This window comes from Saccopteryx bilineata, chromosome 6 (assembly GCF_036850765.1).
Source record: "Saccopteryx bilineata isolate mSacBil1 chromosome 6, mSacBil1_pri_phased_curated, whole genome shotgun sequence".
In the NCBI taxonomy this organism is placed as follows: domain Eukaryota; kingdom Metazoa; phylum Chordata; class Mammalia; order Chiroptera; family Emballonuridae; genus Saccopteryx; species Saccopteryx bilineata.
Window position 1 is genome coordinate 102,243,917 of NC_089495.1, and position 23,380 is coordinate 102,267,296.

Below are 23,380 nucleotides of genomic sequence, written 5' to 3' on the forward strand. Positions count from 1 at the left end.
TTTTTCTCTTGATTTTAAAAGAATCAGTTATATAATAATATCATATGGTAACTATAATAACTACAATTTACTGAATGTTTAGCACATGAAAAATATTAGGTAATGTGTATGAACTAGGACATCAATAAAACTTAGGACATTTATAAAAATTCTGAGGAAGTAGGTATCTTAGAAGTTAAGTAACTTAGCCAAGGTTAAGGAGTGGACATGCAGAGAGCCACATTTCAAGCTTGTATTACTTTGATATGTAATCCAAAGAAGTTCTAATGATAAAAGGCATAAAGAATATGTAACTATGGTTAACATTTCGGTTTATATAATTTTTTAATTTTTCTGTGTGCATATGTTGTGCATTTCATTATAATCTGCTTTTATGCTTTCATTATATAACATTTATTGTCTGTAAACATTCTTTAGTATACCTATTATTTAATTGTCAATGCATCTTTCAAATATGTCCTACTTTATTTATTCCCCTACTTTCAGGTATTCAAATTGTTTCCAGTTTTTATTTTAAAGATAATGTAGTGTGGATAAATCTGTGCACTTTTCTGATTTTTTTTCTAGGATAATTTTTTTACATTGTAGTTATATATATCGGTGGGTCATTAAATAAATGCAAAACAGTACTTAAAAGATTATTTTTAAGAAATCATTGTGTATAGCAAGGATTGAAGTTTGGAGAATTTTTGTTAATTATATTAGAGAGTGGAAAAGTACTCCTTTGTCATAAGCCTAAGAGTTTTGTTTCTTATTATGTTTGGCTTTTCATTTTGTTTTCTGCCTGTTTTTGTTTTGCCCTCCTATTTATTCTCTAGTCTTGCTGTAGAAATTAATGCTTGCCTGCAGTTTAAAATAAGTGACTTTGAAGTGGAGCAAATATAAGTTAGCTTTGCCTTTTCTTTTTACTTAATTTAAGGTTTTCATGGGAATTGGTATTTTAAGACAAGTTCAAATGTATTTGTTTTTGGCAATGTAATAATAATGGTAAGGGCCAGGTAGATTAATGTGGTCGGTCCAATTTAGATAGGAAAATCTGTGAAAGTCGTATCAGCTAGTCTTGGAAATTTTAGAGAAGGATAATTATAAAATTTCTCTTGCTAAAGTCATTTTATCATTTCTGACACTTTTTCTTCAGTATAAATTCCCCTCTTGTCCTTCTTCCAAATTCTGCTGATTTGCCTACAGTCTTTCTTGTTAGTTTTCTTTTCTCTCTTCCTCTTGCTGTTGTTTAAATTCAAAGAGCTTTCTTTCTAGAAATTGAGCCAAATAATAAGGCAGCATAAAACACTGAGTTCAGCAGAAAGTGATTTGCTTGTGATTAACCCTTGAGAATTGAGTCACTGCAAAATAAAGAAAGAATGCTTTTTGAGACAACCTGCTCATTCTTCTTTTCTGCTAGTAGATGAAATCGTCATATACAGTGTGTCCGTAAAGTCATGGTGCACTTTTGACCGGTCACAGGAAAGCAACAAAAGATGATAGAAATGTGAAATCTGCACCAAATAAAAGGAAAACCCTCCCAGTTTCTGTAGGATGATGTGGCAGCATGTGCACATGTGCAGATGATGACGTAACACTGTGTACACAGCGGAGTAGCCCACAGCCATGTCAGTCGAGATGTGGATGGTACAGAGGAAAGTTCAATGTGTTCTGTGGCTTGTTAAATTCGAATCCGTGACCAAAGTGCAACGTGAATATCGGCGCGTTTATAACGAAGTGCCACCACATAGGAATAACATTACTCGGTGGGATAAGCAGTTGAAGGAAACCGGCAGTTTGGTGGAGAAACCCTGTTCTGGTAGGCCATCAGTCAGTAACAAGTTTGTAGAAGCTATATGGGAGAGCTACCTAAGGAGCCCTAAAAAAATCTGCATGAGCCCACATCAAACTGCACTGAATAGGTATGAAACTGTATATATAAAATGCTGTGCTTGGACTTTTACTTGTCATCTCATAATGGCATGTTTTTAGAAAAGTCCACAAGAGTCTTATGACCTCCCTTCTCCAGTGCCCCAGCCCCCAGTCCTCTCATAGTCTTTCCTTTCAGGAAAACGCAACTCCATTAAGGCAGTGACTTTGGCATCCATCCCTCACCCCGCAGGCTTACATTTTATTTATTTTTATTGATTTAGGGAGAAACATTTATCTGTGGTTCCACTTACTCATGCACTCATTGGTTGATTCTTGTATGTACCCGACCAGGGCTTGAACCTGCAACCTTGGCATGTCAGGATGATGCTCTATCCAGCTGAGCTACCCAGGTTTTATGGAAGTATAATTGACAAATAAACATTGTACATATTTAAGGTGTACAATATGAGTTGATATACATACACATTATTAAGTGATACCATGGTCAAGCTAATTAACACATTCTTCACCTCATAGTTACCTTGTGTGTATGTTGCTGTTTGTGTGTGGTAAGATCACTTAAGATATATTCTCTTAGGAAATTTGAAATACAAAACTTATTTTCTTATAACAAAATTTGACCAACATCATCCCATTTCCCCTACTTCCAGCTCCTAGCAACCATCATTCTTATCTCTGCTTCTGTGAATTTCATTATATTTTACATTTTCTTTATTCATCTGTTAATGAACACCAATTTTTCTCTTTCTCTCATACTTCCTATCTCATCTCTCAACAAATCTTGTTGGCTTTATTTTCAGAGCCAGATTTGATCACTTTTCCCCATCTCCATCAGTAATGACTGGTCCAAACAGTATCTCTTGGATTATTTTAATAGATTTCTTTTTTTTTTTAAGATTTTATTTATTCATTTTAGAGAGGAGAGAGAAAGAGAGAAGAGAAGAGGGGAGGAGCAGGAAGCATCAACTTCCATTTGTGCCTTGACCAGGCAAGCCTGGGGTTTCAAAGTGGCAACCTCAGCATTCCACATTGAATCTTTATTTACTGCACCATCACAGGTCAGGCCAATTTAATAGATCCTAACACACCTTCATGCCTCTGCCTTTGACATGTCTATTTTCGACACAACAACTAGTGATCATTTTAGAATTCAAAATAAGACCATCTTAAACCTCTGCCCAAACATTCCTATACTAACCCCTAAGGTCTGACATGGTCTGCTCCCCATGTTACCTTTCTGACCTAATTTCCTAATCATTTTTACCTCTTCTTATATTCTGCTCTATGCACGCCAGCCTCCTAGTTATGTCCAAGTATACTAGGTTCAAACTTGTTCTTTTTTCTCCCCCTGCAATGTCTATATGTATGTGTTGGGCTGGCTTCTTCATTTTCTTGTTTGATTGTTTTTTTTGCTTTTTGTGATAGAGACAGAGAGAGGGACAGATAGGGATAGACAGACAGGAAGGGAGAGATGAGAACCATCGAGTCTTTGTTGCAGCTCCTTAGTCTCCTTAGTCGTTCATTGATTGCTTCTCTTATGTGCCTTGACCAGGGGGCTACAGCAAAGCAAGTGACCCCTTGCTCAAGCCAGTGACCTTGGGCTCAAGCCAGCAACCTTGGGCTTCAACCTTTGGGCTCTAGCCAGCGACCATGGGGTCATGTCTATGAGCCTGCACTCAAGATAGTGAGCCCGTGCTCAGTCCTGCGACCTCTGGGCTTCAAACCTGGGTCCTCCATGTTCCAATCTGATGCTCTATCCACTGTGCCACCGCCTTGTCAGGCATGTTTGTTTTTTTCCGAAAGGCACCTTTACAGTGAAGCTTTCCCTGCCCGCTGTATCTGAATTTGCCCACTCTCACAGTACTTCCTTTGCTTGCTTAATTTTTCTCTATAGCCCATTCTCTAGTGTATATTTTTCTTACTTATTATTTGCTTTCAATTTCAGGTTAAAAGTCACTTCACAAGGATAGGGATTTTGTCTGATATATCCCTAGGACTTAGAGTTGTGATTGGCATATAGATACTAAGTGTTTATTGAAATCAGTCAGCCAATCTGTGATAGGCTATAGCCTCCAAATGGCTACTTGATAAATTACCATTTTTTTTTATTTATTCATTTTTTTTTTTTTAGAGAGGAGAGGGAGAGACAGAGAGAGAGAGAGAGAGAGAGAGAGAGAGAGAGAGGAGAGACAGAGAGAGAAGGGGGGGAGGAGCTGGAAGCATCAACTCCCATATGTGCCTTGACCAGGCAAGCCCAGGGTTTTAAACCGGCGACCTCAGCATTTCCAGGTCGACGCTTTATCCACTGCACCAGCACAGGTCAGGCTAAATTACCATTTTTTATTGGGAGTTTATTGTTTAACAAATCAGTTATCCCTTTGTACTTTTGTACTGTGGATTGTCTTTGTTTCATTTTTATAATAAATTTACCTGACACGAGGCCCTTAACATCATTTTCTTTGTCTTCCTTGAGACTTTTGCATATATTTATCTGGTCCAGGATACTTTGAGATATGATTACATGTTAGTATATTAATTAAGATTGACTATCATTGTTCATTACATTTTTTCATTTCTAAACATAATTCTAGTCACAGGCGGACACCACTATAGGACACAGAGGCATCTGAATGGTAGGGAAGCTTTTTAAGACCATTTTTATTCTATGACACAAACTTTTTTGAAATGCCCTCTGTGCCAGGTACTATTTTGGAAATCCAAAGATCTGAAATCCACAGTCTACTTCCAGAAGCTCACATTTTATAAGGGATTTGAAATAGGTAAACCATTATTAAATAATATACTGTATGTTATGATGGAGAGTACTGTTTAGTGCTGTCGGACACTGACGAGTTTTACCTCGGTGAGTAGGTGGGCAAGGAAAGCTTTACTGAGAATTGACCTTGAAGCTGTTTCTTGATGAGAAAGTAGGATTTTCCAGGAGGAATCAGCAGAACAAACAGAAAGGAGTGCGAGTAGGAAGATGTGTGAGTGAAGAAAGGACTAACAGACTATGTGCCACATTGGTCAGTGTGCTGGTTATTTTTATAACCTTATCTCATCAATCATTATAAGCATCCTACAGCATAGATATTCATATTGCCAATTTATAGATGGTAACTCTCCCACCATTCTGAAACCAACCAATGATTTTGCTGAGAATTTACCCTTTGCTATTGCTGTACTAGTGCTGTCATGCATATGCCTGGACCATTAGCTGTCCTCATCTGTGTCTGATGACGAATCACTGTCTTCAACAATGAGCACAAAAATAAGCGCGAAAAAGCTGGACATGCAAGTTAAAAAAATCTATAATCATTGTATAAGACGCACCCAGTTTTTAGATCCCAAATTTTTGGAAAAATGTGTATCTTATACATGGGGAAATATGGTAAATTATTCATGCATTGTGATGGCTGGATGAAGGGAATACAGTGAGAACTATGCTTTATGGTAGTTTTGACAAATATAAATGCATGCATTTTAAAAACTTAAATATCATGGATCTATATCACATGAATTTGTTATGTACATATATATCATCTTTGTTTTCCATGGGGACCATAATGAGATTGTTAGAAACTGAATTTACATATTTGGTATAAACACGATGTTTTTTATTTTCCTTATGTAGACGACCACTTACCAAACTCCAATCTGGACCAACTGTAAAAGAATTTGGAAGTAGAATGTGCCTGATTTGTAACTGATCCATTTTTTAAGTATATATGTGCAACATACTTCTAGAAAGATCAGCTTGTTCTGAGTATGTGCTAGTCTAATTTTGTACTATATGATATATATAATTATATATATATGAATTTATTTCGATCTTCTGCAGACCTAGAAAATGTTAGCTATTTTTCTAACCTGTATACATCTGAATCTTCAAAGAAAATGTTTCAAAACTATAATTTGCCCAAGGCAATCTTGTAAATATTAAAAAAAGAAGAAGAAAAACACCTTGACATTTATCATTCACTGTCTCCTACATATGCGTGACACCTGTGGCTTTTAGCTTGGGCCCATGTGAGGGTAAACGCATACTTTTCTTTTTAAATCATTGTATGGCCAGGGGCCGCCGCCATCATGGCCCTGCAGGTTCTCACTGAATTCGGGCAGATGGTAAAGAAACAGTGGAGGCAAAAAATGGTGGGCCATTCCTTTATTAAAGTCTCGCACTGGCCGACCAGCAAACACACAGGGAAAACACTTCCCTTTCACTTAGGGCTCCCAAAGCCACTGATGCATTCTCCAGTTCCACAACCAGGAGAATCTTCTCTGCTTCCTCCTAGAATCAAAGACCCCCACAAGCCTCAGTAGGGCTCCCAAAGCCCCTCAGCTCTGGTTCCCCATCTGTACACCTTCTCTCTCTCTGCCAACATGGCTTCTCTTCAGCACTCTGCATTCTCTCCCCTCTCTCTCTGCAAATATGGCTTCTTTTTGCCTCTTCTCTCTCTCTTCAAAACTTTCTCATGCTAAAACCTCTCCTCCAGCAAACATTAGCAAAAACAATGGCCCTTCCCAAGCCAGAAGATAATGTGTAATTTCACAGACCACATATACCTGGTTCTGCCCAGTGCCATTTTCTAACAATAAAAGTGAGCAAACTAAAAAAATACAAATTTTACAAACTCATTTACCCAAAAATCACATTGCCTAATTTTATTTCAGCACATATTCTAATTTTTCTAAGTCAAAGAAATTACAGCATTTCTCTACTTTCTGTATATTCACAAATGTACCAGGATGTCAGTCTAGTTGCTGGAGCAATTTTAGACATTTACCTTGGTTATGGTCTAGTTGGTAGAAAATGACTGTACTTGTGGTACTAACACTGTGCCTGATTCACCATTTTGTATTTAAATTGCCTTTCCAATGTCATTTTTGTCATCCTCTTACTGGCAATTTAGTTTTAAAGCATCATGTTTAAAAACATTCAAACTAAAAATCGAAGTACATTTTTGTGCTTACCACTCAGTCAAATACTATGTTGCATATGTAAAAGAAATGAAACAGAGCCTGTAGCTTGAGAATACAATACTGGAGTTTAAATGTAGCATATGGGAAAATTTCTTTCACAGAAGTAAAATAGAAAAGATGTTGATGATCTAATCTATTAACACAATTAGGCCAAAGTTATTTAAAAGCTCCATTATGTCTTAGATGTTATTTTACTTTTAAAAATTCAGATAAAGGTTAGGTCAAGAGCTCTGTGTGAACTGCCTGCTCAGGTTTCAGACTGACTGTTTTGTACTGCCAGTTTCTACATCTGCAGTTAGTTTCTCTTCTCTGCTTGGGTCATTCACATATGTGAGCGTCGGAGGAACTTAACTGTTTTAGAACTTTCTAAATTTGTGCCTGAAAAATATAAACACAAACCAATGACTTTCATGAGTGAAAAAATGTTAGGTAGTATGTACACATTTTTTTCTTTCTGGGAAACAAATTATATTCCTATTCTGTGACAGTTAAGTGTAAAGTTTTAGCTTAATTGCTTATATGTAACAGCCTTAGTGTTTTCATGGAAAACTTTAAGAGGACCTTTATTCTCATTTCCGAGTACAAAGTCTGTTTGTGTAGAACAGATTGTATTTTGTATTTTTTTTTTAATTTCAAGTTGGGTTCAGCTTCTAAATAATATATTTTTGTTTGTTATCAATTGTTTATGCTAAAAAATATAAACTATTTTAATATCAAGTTAATTAAAAATACATTAAAAGAAATAGTTCAGGTACAATACCCTTCCAATAAGGAATTTTAATTCCAGCAAGGAAATGAGTTTTTGATTAGCTGTGCTATACTTTGTTTTCTCAGTGTGGATAACAAAGGTTTTGATTGCATAGTTTTTAGTCATTTATCGAACTTCCTTTTTTGCTCCAGTGGTCCACCTAATTTGGGTTTTTGTTTGTTTTTAAAGGTGGCAGGGCCTTCTGTATCCTTCTATATGGTCTTTAGAAATACAGGTTAGTTCTGGAATCAACATTACTTTTCTTGTATTGCTGGAAGAATTAAGAATGAATATATATGTCAGGTCTTGCTCTAGGAGCGCAAAGGTGAATAAGATGCTGTAAGGCCAGTAGTCCTGGCCATGCACATGCAGGTTCTCACTGGATTCGGGCAGACAGTAAAGGAACAGTGGAACCAGAAATGGTGGGCCATTCCTTTATTAAAGTCTCACACCGGCCGACGAGCAAACACTCAGGGAAAATACTTCCTTTTCACTCGGCTCCCAAAGCCACTGACACCTCCCCTGTTCCACAACCAGGAGAGTCCTCCTTCTCTCCCTCATCTCCTTCTTTTTCACTTTTCAAAACTTTTCTGTTGTGAAAACTTTTCCTTCAGCAGACATTAGCAAAATAATGGCCCTTCTGAAGCGGGAAGGTAATTTGCAATTTCACAGACCACATATCCTGGCGCTGCCCAGCCTCCAATGCGAACTATTGATATAAGCAAGCAAACATAAAAATCGTATTTTACAAACTTATTTGACCAACAGATGCCCTCTTAGACTTGCTTGCTTGTTTAAATTTATTTCAGGGGTTCTTATGTTGGGGCTTATGGATTGAAGGGCTTTCAGGATATATTTGTGGTTTTCTGTGGTGATGGTCTAGAGATGTCATTTTTAAAAAGCTCTTGAAATCTAGAAAAACGAAAGGAGACAACCCTGAACTATTAGTGCAATAAATGTTATAGTAAAGATAAAAGTAAAGGTCTTTGGGAGATTATGTAAACATTGGAGGCCCACTATGTTGGAGGTCCTACAAAGGACTCATCTGATGTTAGCCTTCCCTTGTCCCATGCTCCTGCATGTCTTGTACACAGTATAGTGACCGGTGTATAGTGTGATGTTTGTATCAGTGAGGGGCCTGGTAGTAACAATCAGATGATGTTGGTCAAGTAAGTTTGTAAAATATGATGTATATGTTTGCTCACTTATACTTTGCATTGGGGGCTGGGCAGTGCCAGGTATATGTGGTCTGTGTAATTGCAGATTACCTTCCTGCTTTGGAAGGGCCATTGTTTTGCTAATGTTTGCTGGAGGAGAGGTTTTCACACTAGAAAGTTTTGAAGAAGAGAGAAAGAGGAAGGGAAAGAGACAGAAGGAAACCATGTTTGCAGAGTGAGAGCAGAGAGAGTGCAGGGTGCTGAAGAAGCAGCCAATTTTTCAGAAGGAGAAGGAGAAAGAAAGAGGCAGGGAAAGAGAAGGTGTGCAGATGGGGAACCAGAGCTGAGGGGCTTTGCGAGCTCCAATAAGACTGGTGGGGCCTTTGATTCTAGGAGAACCCAGAGAAGATTCTCCTGGTTGTAGAACCGGAGAATGCGTCACTGGCTTTGGGAGCCCTGTGTGTTTGCTCGTCGGCTGGTGCGAGACTTGAATAAAGGAATGGCCCACCATTTTTTGGTTCCACTGTTTCTTTACCATCTGCCCGAATTTAGTGAGAACCTGCATGTGAATGGCAGTGGCAATCGTGACTACTGGCCATACAGATGACTTTTTTTTTTTTAAGATAGTTTAATGAAGGTGACGCCAGTGGAAATGAGGCTCTTTCATGGAATTGGAAGGAAAGCATTCCAGAGACCCACCTATGGGGATTCTAGTAAGATTTACTTGGAGTTGAAATGCAAGGCTGCTCACAGGTTTCCAATGTCCCATTATCTCATGGTTTGGGAAGACTAGGCTCTTTTCAAACTAATCAGTCAACTCTCCAGTCTTTCCTGGTTTCTGCTGGTCCTCCTCCTAACCAATTCATCCTTTCCCCAGGTCCGACAGACAGCTCTGTGGTCACCATCTTAGCTCCTACTGCACACGTGCCCAGCAGAGGAATTTCTCCTTTATTGTTTTTCCTCCCCTGGTAATGACCAGACAGCCCTGCCTGCTTGAAGGGATTGGTTACAGGCGCAGCAGCATCTGCCCTGGGGAGTGTGTGAAGTTGTAACTTCCTAGTGAAGTATCAGTCTTTTTAATGTCTGACTTCCTTTGCTCCCTTCCCTAACATCTAGCTATCTCTGCTAACTGAAGGACTATTTGCAGAGGTGTGGGCATGGTTTAGGTAATCAGAAAGGGATGATGAGTAATACATCAGGGACTAGCAACACTCAGGCAAAGGGGAAAGAGGATGGGAATTTGGTTCCAGAACTCAAGAGTTATAGACATGGAAGAGGAACCACTAAACCAGGGGTCCCCAAACTTTTTACACAGGGGGCCAGTTCACTGTCCCTCAGACCATTGGAGGGCCGGACTATAAAAACAAACAAACTAGGAACAAATCCCTATGCACACTGCACATATCTTATTTTAAAGTAAAAAAACAAAACAGGAACAAATACAATATTTAAAATAAAGAAGAAGTAAATTTAAATCAACAAACTGACCAGTATTTCAATGGGAACTATGCTCCTCTCGCTGACCACCAATGAAAGAGGTGCCCCTTCCAGAAGTGCGGTGGGGGCCAGATAAATGGCCTCAGGGGCCACATGTGGCCTGCAGGCTGTAGTTTGGGGACCCCTGCACTAAACAGAAGCTATGGCTAAAGAGGACACATAGCAGAGAATAAATTGTGCCATTATTTCTTTCTCCTTCCACCCTTTGCTTTTCTGTTGACATTTTCTCTTGGGAAAGGCAGTGTTCCTTACTAATAGATGAGGAGCCACACTGACTGTGCTGGGCTTATTACCTTTGTGGGACTGTCATTCCCTGTTTCAGGCTCTGTGAGTGGTCTTGTTCTGCTTAAGGCATAGTTATTGGGTCTCAGGCATGCCCTAGCTTTCAGCATTTTACACTCAGAGATAATCTGGAGTGGAGGCGAGAGGGGTAGGGTCTTTCTACTGCAGCACTAGAGCATGCTCCCAGACCTGTTTCCTTTAGTCCACTGCCGGGGCACCCACTAGCTATAAGGGACCCATGCAATCGATTGGAGTTGATCTTCCTGTCTCTTCTCTGTGTGAGTAAAGCATGATTCTGTCCAGTACTTGACTGTGTTGTGTTTTGCGTGGCAACCTCAACACCAAGATACAATGGGCAGAAGTGTTTGGTCTCCTCCCCTGGGATTGGTAGCCTGAGTATTGTGTTCTGTTCCACACTTCCTCTGATGGCAAAACCCAACCAGAAGCAAGAGAGCAAGTAAAGGCAGGATAATGTTATCCTTAAAGACAAGGGGAGGCAGAGGTGCAGGACAAGTCAAAGAAGGGTGGAGAATGTATCTGGAGGAGCAAATGGAGAATAATCAGCAGTGTTTAATGCTTACTTGTTGATTTTAACAGAATTTTCATGGTTAAACTCGATTTAGCCTTAGATACTGTTAGATTAAAATGAAAAATGAGCAAATGCCTCATAGTTTAATGTTTCTGATATAAATACCTTAAAATAAAAATCCCTTTGGAATTATAGAGGCAACTATTGATACAATAATTGTTAAAGGATAACTTTTTAAGACTTTATATTTTTGAAATGCATTTTTTATAATGTAGAAATTTGGATTATTTAATCTAGAGAAAACCAATTCATTTTCTAAAGTCTACTTCAAAAACCACTTCTATGAATTTTCTTAGGCAAATTTAATGGTATACATTATTCATATTCATGCCTCTTATATTTAATAATAGCTAGTTGTTTTTACCATGTGCCAAGCCACTGTGCTAAGTCCCTCACACATATTGTTACATTTTATCCTCAGAGTAATGCTAGGAAGTGGAAGTATGGTTGCTTAACACCTATGATTCACCCATGGACTAGAAAAGTTCCATAAAGACCAGAGGTCTTTGTATTCTGTCATGAAAACTTCTACACCATTTTGTTTTTGTTGTTGTGATCGTTGGTAGCCCCTACTTTTGAAGTTGAGCACCTTTTCATATGTTTATTAGTCATTTAAGTTTTTTTGTTGTTGTTGATTGTTGTTTTTAATGAAGTCCCTGACCTAGTCTTTGCCCATTTTTAAATCTGGTTGTCTTATTTTTAATATTGAGGAATTCCGTATATTCTTGATGTATGTTCATTTTTTCATATTGTTATTGACTTCTCCTAATCTGTGGCAGATTCAAGCTGAAAATCTAAAAATAGGTTAGAGCTGGGAGACAAAGGTCAATATTTCTAGTCAGATGAAAAACTAAACAAGTTTGTTAGGAAGATGAGTAATTTCACACATGAAGCAGTTGAGTAGTTTGGTTAGACTTAGAGTCCTTACCATGAACCAACTGAAGGTAACACTGGAGAATTCAAAATATATACAGGTAGTGCTCGACTTATGACCACGATTGGTTTCGACAGACTGGTCCTAACACGATTTGGTCGTAAGTTGAGTAGACTATATATATAGTACTGTGAAATGATGTTATAAAAATCTTTTAAGTCAGGGCCCTGGCCGGTTGGCTCAGCGGTAGAGCGTCAGCCTGGTGTGCGGGGGACCCGGGTTCGATTCCCGGCCAGGGCACATAGGAGAAGCGCCCATTTGCTTCTCCACCCCCACCCCCTCCTTCCTCTCTGTCTCTCTCTTCCCCTCCCGCAGCCAAGGCTCCATTGGAGCAAAGATGGCCCGGGCGCTGGGGATGGCTCCTTGGCCTCTGCCCCAGGCGCTACAGTGGCTCTGGTCGCTGCAGAGCGACGCCCCAGAGAGGCAGAGCATCGCCCCCTGGTGGGCAGAGCATCGCCCCCTGGTGGGCAGAGCCGGTGGATCCCGGTCGGGCGCATGCGGGAGTCTGACTGTCTCTCCCCGTTTCCAGCTTCAGAAAAATACAAAAAAAAAAAAAATCTTTAAGTCAAAGACAAAGATAATTTCTTCTTGGTAGACATATTGGGAAGGGTTAGATGTAAAGTATCCAAGACACAAAACATAAATTGCTGTACCAAGACTGGGATAACAGTTGAAATGGTGCACGGGAGATGGTAGTGCTGCCGGAAGCTGGTCTGCACTGTTGTACGCCCCGCTGGGCAACGCTTGGGCTGCCAGACGGGGAGCAGTCGTGGCTAGCGATTGTGGTCATAAAGTTGAATGGTTGTAAGTTGCATGGATCGTAAGTTGATCAATATCTGTAGTGTTAGAATCCATGGGAGTCCGAAAAGACCAGAGTAACAGGCTTTATAGAAAGGAAGAAAGGAACCCGGCCAGGCTGACTCACATGGGTGAGTCAAGCTCCAGGCACAGCCTGGGACCTGGGTTTTAAGGGTTTTGGGGAGGGGGAGTGGGAAGGGCTGTGGGGTTTCAGTCATCCAGGACTTCTCGGCTTGTGACATCAGACATTCCTTTGTGGTTGGTCATCTGCTGCGAGCCCTGAAACAGACTTACTGGCAGGGTTAAGGAGATGAAACCTAAGATATAGCACCAAGGAAGCTCTAGAAAATGACAAAAATAAAGCCCTAGCCTGTAGCTCAGTTGGTTGGAGCATCGTCCCAATAAACCAAGTTTTCAAGTATGACCCCCAGTCAGTATGAGCAACCAGTGAATGCATGTATAAGTGGAATAACAAATTTTTGTTTTTCTCTCTCTCCCCCATTTCTCTCCCTCCCTCTCTTTCTCTCTCTCTAAAAATCAATTAGAAAAGAAAATGGCAAAATATACCTCAACAGAAAATCTTCTCTATGTCAGTAGCCACCTCCATACTGAATATTAAAGTTAGAGCACCATCATACATGTCTTTTGTCACCTGATGTTTCTCATTAAGGAGTGTTCCCTTAAAGATTTGGGACTTAGACTTGTATTCCGCTGCAGAACTCAAAGACTGGTGGCTGAAGGGCTTTTTGGTTTTAGTGATTCACTCAGTCTCAGCCCTTCATCTGAGAACTTCTGCAACAGTGTGAAATGATACATTGTTTCCTATGGAGATTATTCTAGCTTAAAAATTTTTATTTGTTGGCTTTTATCAATTTACCTGTCACACCACTAATCATACAGAAACATTTCTATGGATTCTCTACTTCTGTATCCATACGTAAGTCTGAGGGAGGCCTGGAAATGCATGTCTGACTAAAAATGGAATTCTTGACCCCATAGAAGAAAGGGAGGATGGATTCTGGGGGCAGCCATTAGTCTCTACTGCATAAGCCTTTTTCTGTTGTGACTTACGTATTTCCCTGGAGTGATGAGTGTGGTGTGAGATGTAAGCCCATACGCCGCAGCAGAAGTTTTTTAGAGCTAGAGTGATCTCACTAGGGAAGGGAATGGATTTGTTGCACACTGTTGCAGAAGCTCTCAGATGGAGGCCTCAGACTGAAATGCTTATAATAATATGAGTATATACCAATTTAAAGTAGATATTTATTAGAATGAGCTCATAACTTTAGAATCTGAATTCTCAGCTCTCGTTTTAAATTTTTACATTGTTGTACGCCCCGGGGCGTACAACAGTGCGGACCAGCTTCCAGCAGCACTACCATCTACCGTGCACCATTTCATTGTTCTAGAAAGGTAGAAATAGACTAGCTTTTCAATTATTTATCACAGGAGTAGTCAACCTTTTTATACCTACCGCCCACTTTTGTATCTCTGTTAGTAGTAAAATTTTCTAACCGCCCACCAGTTTCACAGTAATGGTGATTTATAAAGTAGGGAAGTAATTTTACTTTATAAAATTTATAAAGTAGAGTTATAGCAAGTTAAAGCATATAATAATAATTACTTACCACGTACTTTATGTCGGATTTTTGCTAAGTTTGGCAGAATAAATCTTTATAAAACAACTTACTATAGTTAAATCTGTCTTTTTATTTATACTTTGGTTGCTCCGCTACCGCCCACCATGAAAGCTGGAATGCCCACTAGTGGGCAGTAGGGACCAGGTTGACTACCACTGATTTATCATTTTTAATAGTTTTTGGAAGTTTGATATGTTTACTAAGCATGCATCTAATGTTTTTCTAAATTTTTAAATATAGCAAATGCCACCGAGTATTGCAAGTATAATGGAGGAAGAAATATGTTTTATCTTTTATCTTTATAGAAGATAAATATATTATTACATCCTATACTAAAGGAATAGTTTATAGAAAACATTTTAGCAATAGGCAATATAAAAGCTCTAAATTAGTATGAATTCAAATATATGGAAAATAAATGAAAATCTAGAATCCTTTTATAAAGTTCACTGTTAACTGATACAGTGCACAGCAGATACAGTGCCATAGACACAGCAGATTTTTAAGTTCTATTCACAGCACAGTTTAAAGAAAATGTAGTATTTAACGTAATTATTCACGTTATTAAAAATGATTTACTTTTAAAACCCAGAGTGTGACACTACAAGTGATTATCATTTTTTCCTCCATAGGCAAGAAGCCTGATAGCTGTAGGACTGGGTGTTGCAGCATTTGCATTTGCAGGTAAGACAAATAAAGGATATATACCCATAAATGTTATAGAAGAAATATGTCCATGTTGCTCCTATAGTGATTCATAAGCACTCTTAGTATTCCGAGGTTTTTGGTTTTAAAGACGTACATTCCCATTCTCTGCACCATTTATAGTCACTGAACATTTGTCAGTATAGCAAGATCTAAATAAACTTTGTGGTGAAGAAAGTAACAATACAAAAGCTAGGAAAACTAGGCTTGATGATAGTGGCTCTTTCTGGCAATTTTTAAATCTGAGCTATAGAGTATTATAAATAAAAAAAACCTTTAACATGAAGCAGAATAATTGGTATGGGGTTCCTTTATTCTCCCATATTTATTCTTTTTGCAGTGGGGTTACACACTTCCCGAGCTGTCACTTATTTCTGATGAGCATTTTTCTTACCTGTAGTGTATTTATTGCTTCATTTTTCACATATTGGTTAAACTGCCAAAATCACTTTTTCAAAAAGAATAGTTATGAAGATTTAAAGCAAAATTGCTCTCTCTTGTACTTACAGTTTTAAATTGCATAGCTGTTTTCTAATTAATGCTACTAATCTTAGAGCATTTCCTTGTCGATAATGACTTACATATTTTTGTGTTTTTAGCATTTGTGTCTCTTAAGTTCCATGGATTTGGTCTTACTAATTGGATCTTCTTTTTGAGTGAAGCTACTTTCCATTGTGGTTATATGGAGTTTAGTAAGATGTAATAGAAAAATGATCAAAAAACGATTTTTGTCTTATTTTGTATAGTATTGAATTTTGTACAAGTCTTGTTTAAAGCATCTTAATAATAAGAATTTTAAAATCAAGAAGATCAGTGGTTCAGCTTTTCTTGGTCTTTATGCCATTGAGGTCTTGTGTCTCATTACATAAATTATAGTTAACTGATTACTGATTGTTTCTGAGAAGAATATCATGTCTAAATAGGAATTCTAATAAACTTGCCCCATAACCATAAGACAATTTCAGTGTTAATTATCATAGCAAAATAGGCACAGTTATTTCAGATTCAAATATAAGATTTTTATTTGCAATTAGAGAAAGATGTACTTTTGCCAGAGTCTTTCTAAAACGAGGAGAATTAAAGTTTGTATTCTGAATAGACCACGCTGTTGCCAAATTCACATTGCTACCTAGAACAGGAAATAACAGGCAGCTCTCCTCCAGAGCCAAATAAAACCGAATAACAGAATTTAGGAGAAAGTACATTGAGACTTTTTGGAACTAGGTTTCCCGATATATGGTTAAAGTAAACATCCAAGTGCCACTCCTATGTTGTATAGATTCTAAACAGTATTTGTTTACTATACATTCAAAGCGATCACTGTGAAAAGCAATACAAAGAAATCATTTTAGATTCATGAATATTTTTATGCTAAAGGACTTCATCTACGGTTTATTATGGAACTACTAGTTCTTATTTTTAATTTATTGTGTTGACATGGTTTCAAGTGTCCCACTCAAGATAACACCCTCAACCCCCAGCGTTGTGCCCCCAAACTCCATGCAAATCTCTTTCCACTCCCGTTTCACCCTCTGTGCCCCCCACCCCCACCTCCACCCCTCCTTTCCCGCTGGGACTTGCTATCCTGTTGTCCATGTCTATATATTATTTGGCCAATCCCTTTACCTTCTTTGATCCTATAACCCATCTCCCCCCTTCCCTCTGACATCTGTCCATCTGTTCCCTGTGAGCCTGCCCTCTGGACTACTAAGATTTATTTTTGTGACTTATAACATTGTTTAAAAATGACCCAGCTATCTCACTTTTAGGAATATATCCTAAGGATCCTAAAACACTAATCAAAAGAAGATATGCACCCCCATGTTTATTAAGCAGCATTGTTTACAATAGCCAAGATCTGGAAACAGCAAAAGTGTCCATCAGTGGACAAGCGGATAAAAAAGTTGTGGTACATTTACACAATGAAATACTATACAACCGTGAAAAAGAAGAGAATCTTACCTTTTGTGACAGCATGGATGGACCTGAAGATTATTATGCTAAGTGAAATAAACCAGGCAGAGAAAGACAAATGTCATATGATTTCACGTACATTATATGTAGAATTGAATGAACACAATAAACTGAGGAACAAAATAGAAACAGAGACAGGCTCACATAGACAACAGGATAGCAAGTCCCAGAGGGAAAGGAGGGATGGAGGTGGGGGTGGGGGGCAAAGAGGGTGAAACAGGAGTGGAAAGAGACTTTGCATAGGCTTTGGGTGCACGCTGCTGGGGGTTGAGGATGTTATCTTGAGTGGGACACTTGAAACCATGTCAACACAATAAATTAAAAATAAGAACTAAAAAGAAATGTAAGGTATTATATGTAACACATTTTTTTACTTTATAATTATAAACTAGAACTTGGTAAATTTAATAGCTATGATAATGGTATTCAATAAATTAGAAGTTTGAAAAATATGACTGACAAATTTTGAAATAGTTCTTTTAATAACATATAGAAAATAAATGTTTAATAAATACTGTGGTAAGCACCTTCTGGGTATTGACTTTGACTAGAAAATATGTTTGTTTCTATTCTTGTTACTGTTTAGGTCGCTATATATTTCAGGTCTGGAAACCTCTAGAACAAGTAATCACAGAGGCTGCAAAGAAGATTTCAACTTCTGTGAGTTAAAGATGGTTTTTGTTAGAAAGCTCATTTGATTTTTGTTTAAGTGTTATATTTGATAATAATTCATAAATTGTCTTGAATTTTCCAGCTTTGTGGAACTTTTACTTCTTTTGTTATGTCATCAGAGAGTTGGTCTCATTTATTGATTTAGAATCTTTTAAGCTTCTTGGCCCCATTATTTTTATATCTAACTTTTTTCCTGGTTTTGACATCTAATTATTTCTTACTATTACATTTCTTCAGCAGTATTAAATCAACTTTGAGGTAATTTATTTTGCTTGTTTAATTAATATTCATTTATTCACTTAGTGATTGTTCGCTATAAACCAGTCCTTATGCCAGGAGCTGAGTACGGCCAGTTAGCTCAGGGATTTTATTTGATGAGACATCTTTTTGTTCTACTTTGTCACCTCTTGGCTTGCTCTTTCTCTAGCTAAAGAAAGGAACTGAACATGGTCCAGTTGCCCAGTGCGTAGACCACGGCCATCCACCAGTACCAGTATATGGCCTGGGCTGGGTGCATGGCCTAATTATTCATCTTGGTTCTATTTTCGTACCCCAGTGTTGGATTTGTTCAAATGTTTGATGATCCTTGGTTGTTGATTTATTTTAAATACTTATTTTAGTGACTTTAGAAAGAGGGCAAAGATGTGTGTGTGTGTGTGTGTGTGTGTGTGAGAGAGAGAGAGAGAGAGAGAGAGAGAGAGAGACATTGATTTGTTCCTGTGACCAGCAACTTCTGTGCTTCTGGATGATGCTTTAACCAGCCAGCCACGCTCTCCAGCCAGGGTGATTGTTGGTTTATTTTTATGAGGACCAAGTTGATTAACATGTGTCCTTCCTTAGCAGTTTGGTAGGCCTGCTTCGGTAATTGAATGAGAGCATTGACAGTGGTCTGTGGATACAGAGGTGGGCTCTATCAGTAGTTATGTGTCCCAAAGCAAGGAGCCCATTGGCAGGTTTGGGACCTCCACAGTCCAGGAGCAGAGTACTTGGTATAGCTGTCCCTCTCTCTAGCCTTCTTAGTGCTCTGGGATCTGTTGTGATCTGTGATCTGTTCATACTCTCCTTTGTTTCTCTCAAGACCTACCACCCACAGTAATATGCATCACATATAATTTGCTGTTTTACCCTGAGGACTAGAGCAGCAAGTGGCAGGCTCCTTCTGATCGGTATTAATGCAGTTAGGAATGGTGTCTCTGCTGTTCTGGTTTAATTAAATACCTGATACTACTTTTTGTATTTGTTGACTCTGATTTCAGTGTTTTTTCTTAATCTCTGAGAAGTATTTCTCTCCTCTTTTGATGGGGGCTGCTCTGATATTTTTGTAGGTGTAATCTTATCTGTTCTCAATTCTCCAGAATTTCTTTAAACTTTCTGTTTTTTACTTGACCATTTCTATGTCTATTATAGATTTTTATTGCTTAAATTAACTCTTTTCTTATTTCAAGGTCACTTTGGAAAGCTGATGACCTATATTATTCAGTCTGCTGTTTGAACCAGTACTGTTTGCTTGCTTTTTAAAGTATTAATGTATATTAGTGACTCAGCTAATGTCTAATTACCCCTATTTTTTTCCTTGGGGATAAAACCAAGTCATTTATCTTCCTTTGAGTCTTTTATTTTCCTATATGTGAATTTGTCCTTTTACTTGAATACAATTTTTAAAAATTGAACTTCTATTGTTTATGGTTAAGTAGAATTCATGGAAATAACACTAATTAAAATCATCCTTATGTGGCTTTATAAATCAAATAGATTATTGTACATAATTAAAGTTTTTAGTTTATGGTAATTGTATTTCTTCTCTTAAGACTGTGGAATGATATAATTCTTCTATGGTTGTCTGGAGGGACTTTTGTATTTTAGGCTATTGACTGACTGAGTAAATTAGCTAGTGACTTGTGTAACTTGGTTCATTTCATACACGTATCCTTTGATAATATATGGCATTACAACATTTAATGCTAATTTTAGAAGGAAAATTATTTTGATTTCTGTTGTTTATATGAATAGAAAATACAAAATAATATGTGGCCCTGGCCTGGTAGCTCAGTTCGTTAGAGCATCGTCCCGATACGCCAAGGTGTAGGTTTGACCCCTGGTCAGGGCACATACAAGAACCAACTGATGAATACATAATTAAGTGGAACAAACAATTGATGTTTGCTTCTTTCTTTTCCTCTCTCTCTCTAAAATCAAAAAATGATAACAATATAATGTTACCATTATATTGTTCAGAATGTATATCAAATAGCATAATAAAACTAATGGAATCCTATTCTTTCTGTTCTTAGAAATTCTATTAGAAAAATATAACCACTTTGTCTTTTGAAGATATAGTTGTTTCTTATTACAATAATCTCATTTTTATGGATCTAAACATTTCCTTGGCCAACTAGTATTGTCAAAAATGGGTCTGGGAGACAAAAAAGATGGCAGCGGAGTAGGCGGACACACAGACGCCCAGCTCTCACCACCAAACTGGAATACAAATCAATTTAGGAAAAATCAGCATGAAAAACCAACTCTGAACTACAAGAATAGCTCTCAAAAACCAAGGAGCAAAGAAGAAGCCACAACAAACCTGGTAGAGAGCGCCTGAATCTCCCCTGCTTACAGGAACGGAGGGGGGGGGCAGTGAGGCTGAGAGCCCAGAGGGGATCTCACACAAGGGAAAAGAGCAGAAACTACTGCTCACAGCCACTTGCCTGGCGACCAGGGAGCACAGTGTGTTGAGAAGACTAGCTTATCTCCCAAGTGGAAAGGAAAGAGAGAGGGACAGACTGAGGGGCTAAGGAATGAAGGAGACAACCTAGAAAAGCTGACTCATCTGTGCTTGAGGCAGCCATAGCTGGGGGAGGGACTAAACCTTTCACAAAACAGAGTTGAATTGCTTCTGGATCAGAGATCTCCGGACATTTATCCAGCTCCAATCAGCGCAACAAGACACAGCTGAAAACATCTCCATGGAGATCTGAGATACACCTCCCCCTACTGAAGCTGAGAAAACACCTGCCCCCAGAGGGATTAGTTGGCTAAAGAGGCCTTCAGAGGCCTCTCAGATTACACCCATCGCATTCCTGGATACAGTTTCAAGGAAGCCCCCTGCTGAGATCAGTAAACAAGACTATCACCTGTTAGATAGTCTACAAGAAAACAAACAAATCAAGACTTCAAAGCGGCCCAAATCCTAAAGTGGATTACAGATAACAGCTGATACCAACCCAAGAAGACCTAGAAATAACACAACTGAAAACTGGAGGCAGATAACACCAAGCCTAGACTCAACCAACTCTACAAATAAAACACCCAAAAACAGACAATGATAAGACAAAAAAATGCAATCTAAATGAAACCACAAGAGACACCTTCAGGAGATGAACTGAGTGATATGGAAATAATCAAACTTCCAGATGCGGAGTTCAAAATAATGATTGTAAGGATGCTTAGGGAACTTAGAACAACAATGGATGGTCATTATGAACACATAAATAAAGAAATAGCAAGTATAAAAAAGAATCAGTCGGAGATGACAAATACAATATTAGAAATAAAGACCACAATGGAAGGTATTAAAAACAGGATAGATAGAGCTGAGGATCGAATTAGCGAGTTGGAGGACAACTGGAATGAAGGCATGAAAGCAGAGAAGAAAAGAGAAAAGAGACTCAAAAAGTCAGAGGAAATTCTTAGAGATCTCTGTGACAACATGAAGAGAAATAACATCCGCATCATAGGGGTTCCTGAAGAAGAAGAAAAAGAACAAGGGATAGAGACTTTGTTCAATCATATCATAGCTGAAAACTTCCCTAAATTAATGCAAAACAAACTCTCACAAGTCCAAGAAGCACAAAGGACTCCATTAAAGAGAAACCCAAAGAAACCAACACCAAGACACATCACAATTAAAATACCAAAGCTAAGCGATAAAGAGAAAATATTAAAAGATGCAAGAGAAAGAAAAGTTATCACCTACAAAGGAGCCCCCATAAGATTGACATCCGACTTCTCAACAGAAACACTTGAGGCCAGAAGGGAATGGCAAGAAATATTCAAAGTAATGCAGAACAAGAACCTACAACCAAGACTACTTTATCCAGCAAGGCTATCATTTAAAATCGAAGGAGAAATAAAAAGCTTCCCAGACAAAAAACAACTCAAGGAATTCATTTCAACCAAACCAATGCTGCAGGAAATGTTAAGGGGCCTGTTGTAAACAGATCAAAGTGGGAAAAGAATATAGCAAAAAAGGAATACACCTTTAAAGAAGAAAATGGCAATAAACAACTACATATCAATAATAATCCTAAATGTAAATGGATTAAATGATCCAATGAAAAGACATAGGGTAGCTGCATGGATAAGAAAACAGGACCCATACATATTCTGTCTACAAGAGACACCTTAGCACAAAAGATACACATAGATTGAAGGTAAAAGGATGGAAAAAAACATTTCATGCAATGGGGTAGCAATACTTATATCAGACAAATTGGACTTTAAAACAAAGGATATAGTAAGAGATAAAGAAGGCCACTACATAATGATAAAGGGAGCAATCCAACAGGAAGATATAACTATTATAAATATCTATGCACCTAATATAGGAGCAACCAAATATATGAAGCAGACTTTGATGGATTTAAAGGGCAAGATCAACAGCAATACTATAATAGTAGGGGATTTCAATACCCCACTAACATCATTAGATAGATCCTCAAGAAAGAAAATTAACAAAGAAACAGACTTATTGGAAACACTAGATCAACTCGATTTAATAGATATCTTCAGAACCTTTCACCCTAAAGCAGCAGAATATACATTCTTTTCAAGTGCTCATGGTACATTCTCTAGGATAGACCACATGTTAGGACACAAAAGTGCTCTCAACAAATTTAAGAAGATTGAAATCATATCAAGCACTTTCTCTGATCACAACGGCATGAAACTAGAAATCAACCACAACAGAAAAGCTCAAAAATTCTCAAACACATGGAAACTAAGTAGCAGGTTGTTAAATAACCAATGGATTAAAAATGAAATCAAAGAAGAAATAAGAAATTCCTTGAAACGAATGACAATGGGCATACAACAACTCAAAATTTATGGGACACAGCAAAAGCAGTACTGAGAGGGAAGTTCATAGCACTACAGGCACACTTTAAGAAGCTAGAAAAGCTCAAATAAACAACTTAACCCTGCATCTGAAAGAACTAGAAAAAGAACAGCAAGTAAAGCCCAAATGTAGTAGAAGGAAGGAAATAATAAAGGTCAGAGCAGAAATAAATGACATAGAGGCTAAAGAAACAATACAGAGGATCAATGAAACTAGGAGCTGGTTCTTTGAAAAGGTAAACAAGATTGATGAACCTTTAAGTAGACTCACCAAGAAAAAGAGAGAGAGGATTCAAATAAATAAAATTAGAAATGAGAGAGGAGAAATAACAACTGACACAACAGAAATACAAAATATTGTAAGAAAATACTATGAAGAACTGTATGCCAAAAAACTAGACAACCTAGGTGAAA

The 23,380-nt window shown here is 38.0% G+C and overlaps 1 protein-coding gene across 1 annotated transcript in view; it reads left to right on the plus strand.

Moving 5' to 3' along the window:
* DNAJC15 (DnaJ heat shock protein family (Hsp40) member C15) overlaps positions 1–23,380 on the plus strand; it is a 69,188-nt gene that overhangs the window by 11,245 nt on the left and 34,563 nt on the right. Inside the window, exons 2-3 of the mRNA XM_066236996.1 lie at positions 15,136–15,187; positions 17,769–17,842. Of these exons, the coding sequence (XP_066093093.1) occupies positions 15,136–15,187; positions 17,769–17,842 (126 nt within the window). The remainder of the gene's footprint in view (positions 1–15,135; positions 15,188–17,768; positions 17,843–23,380) is intronic.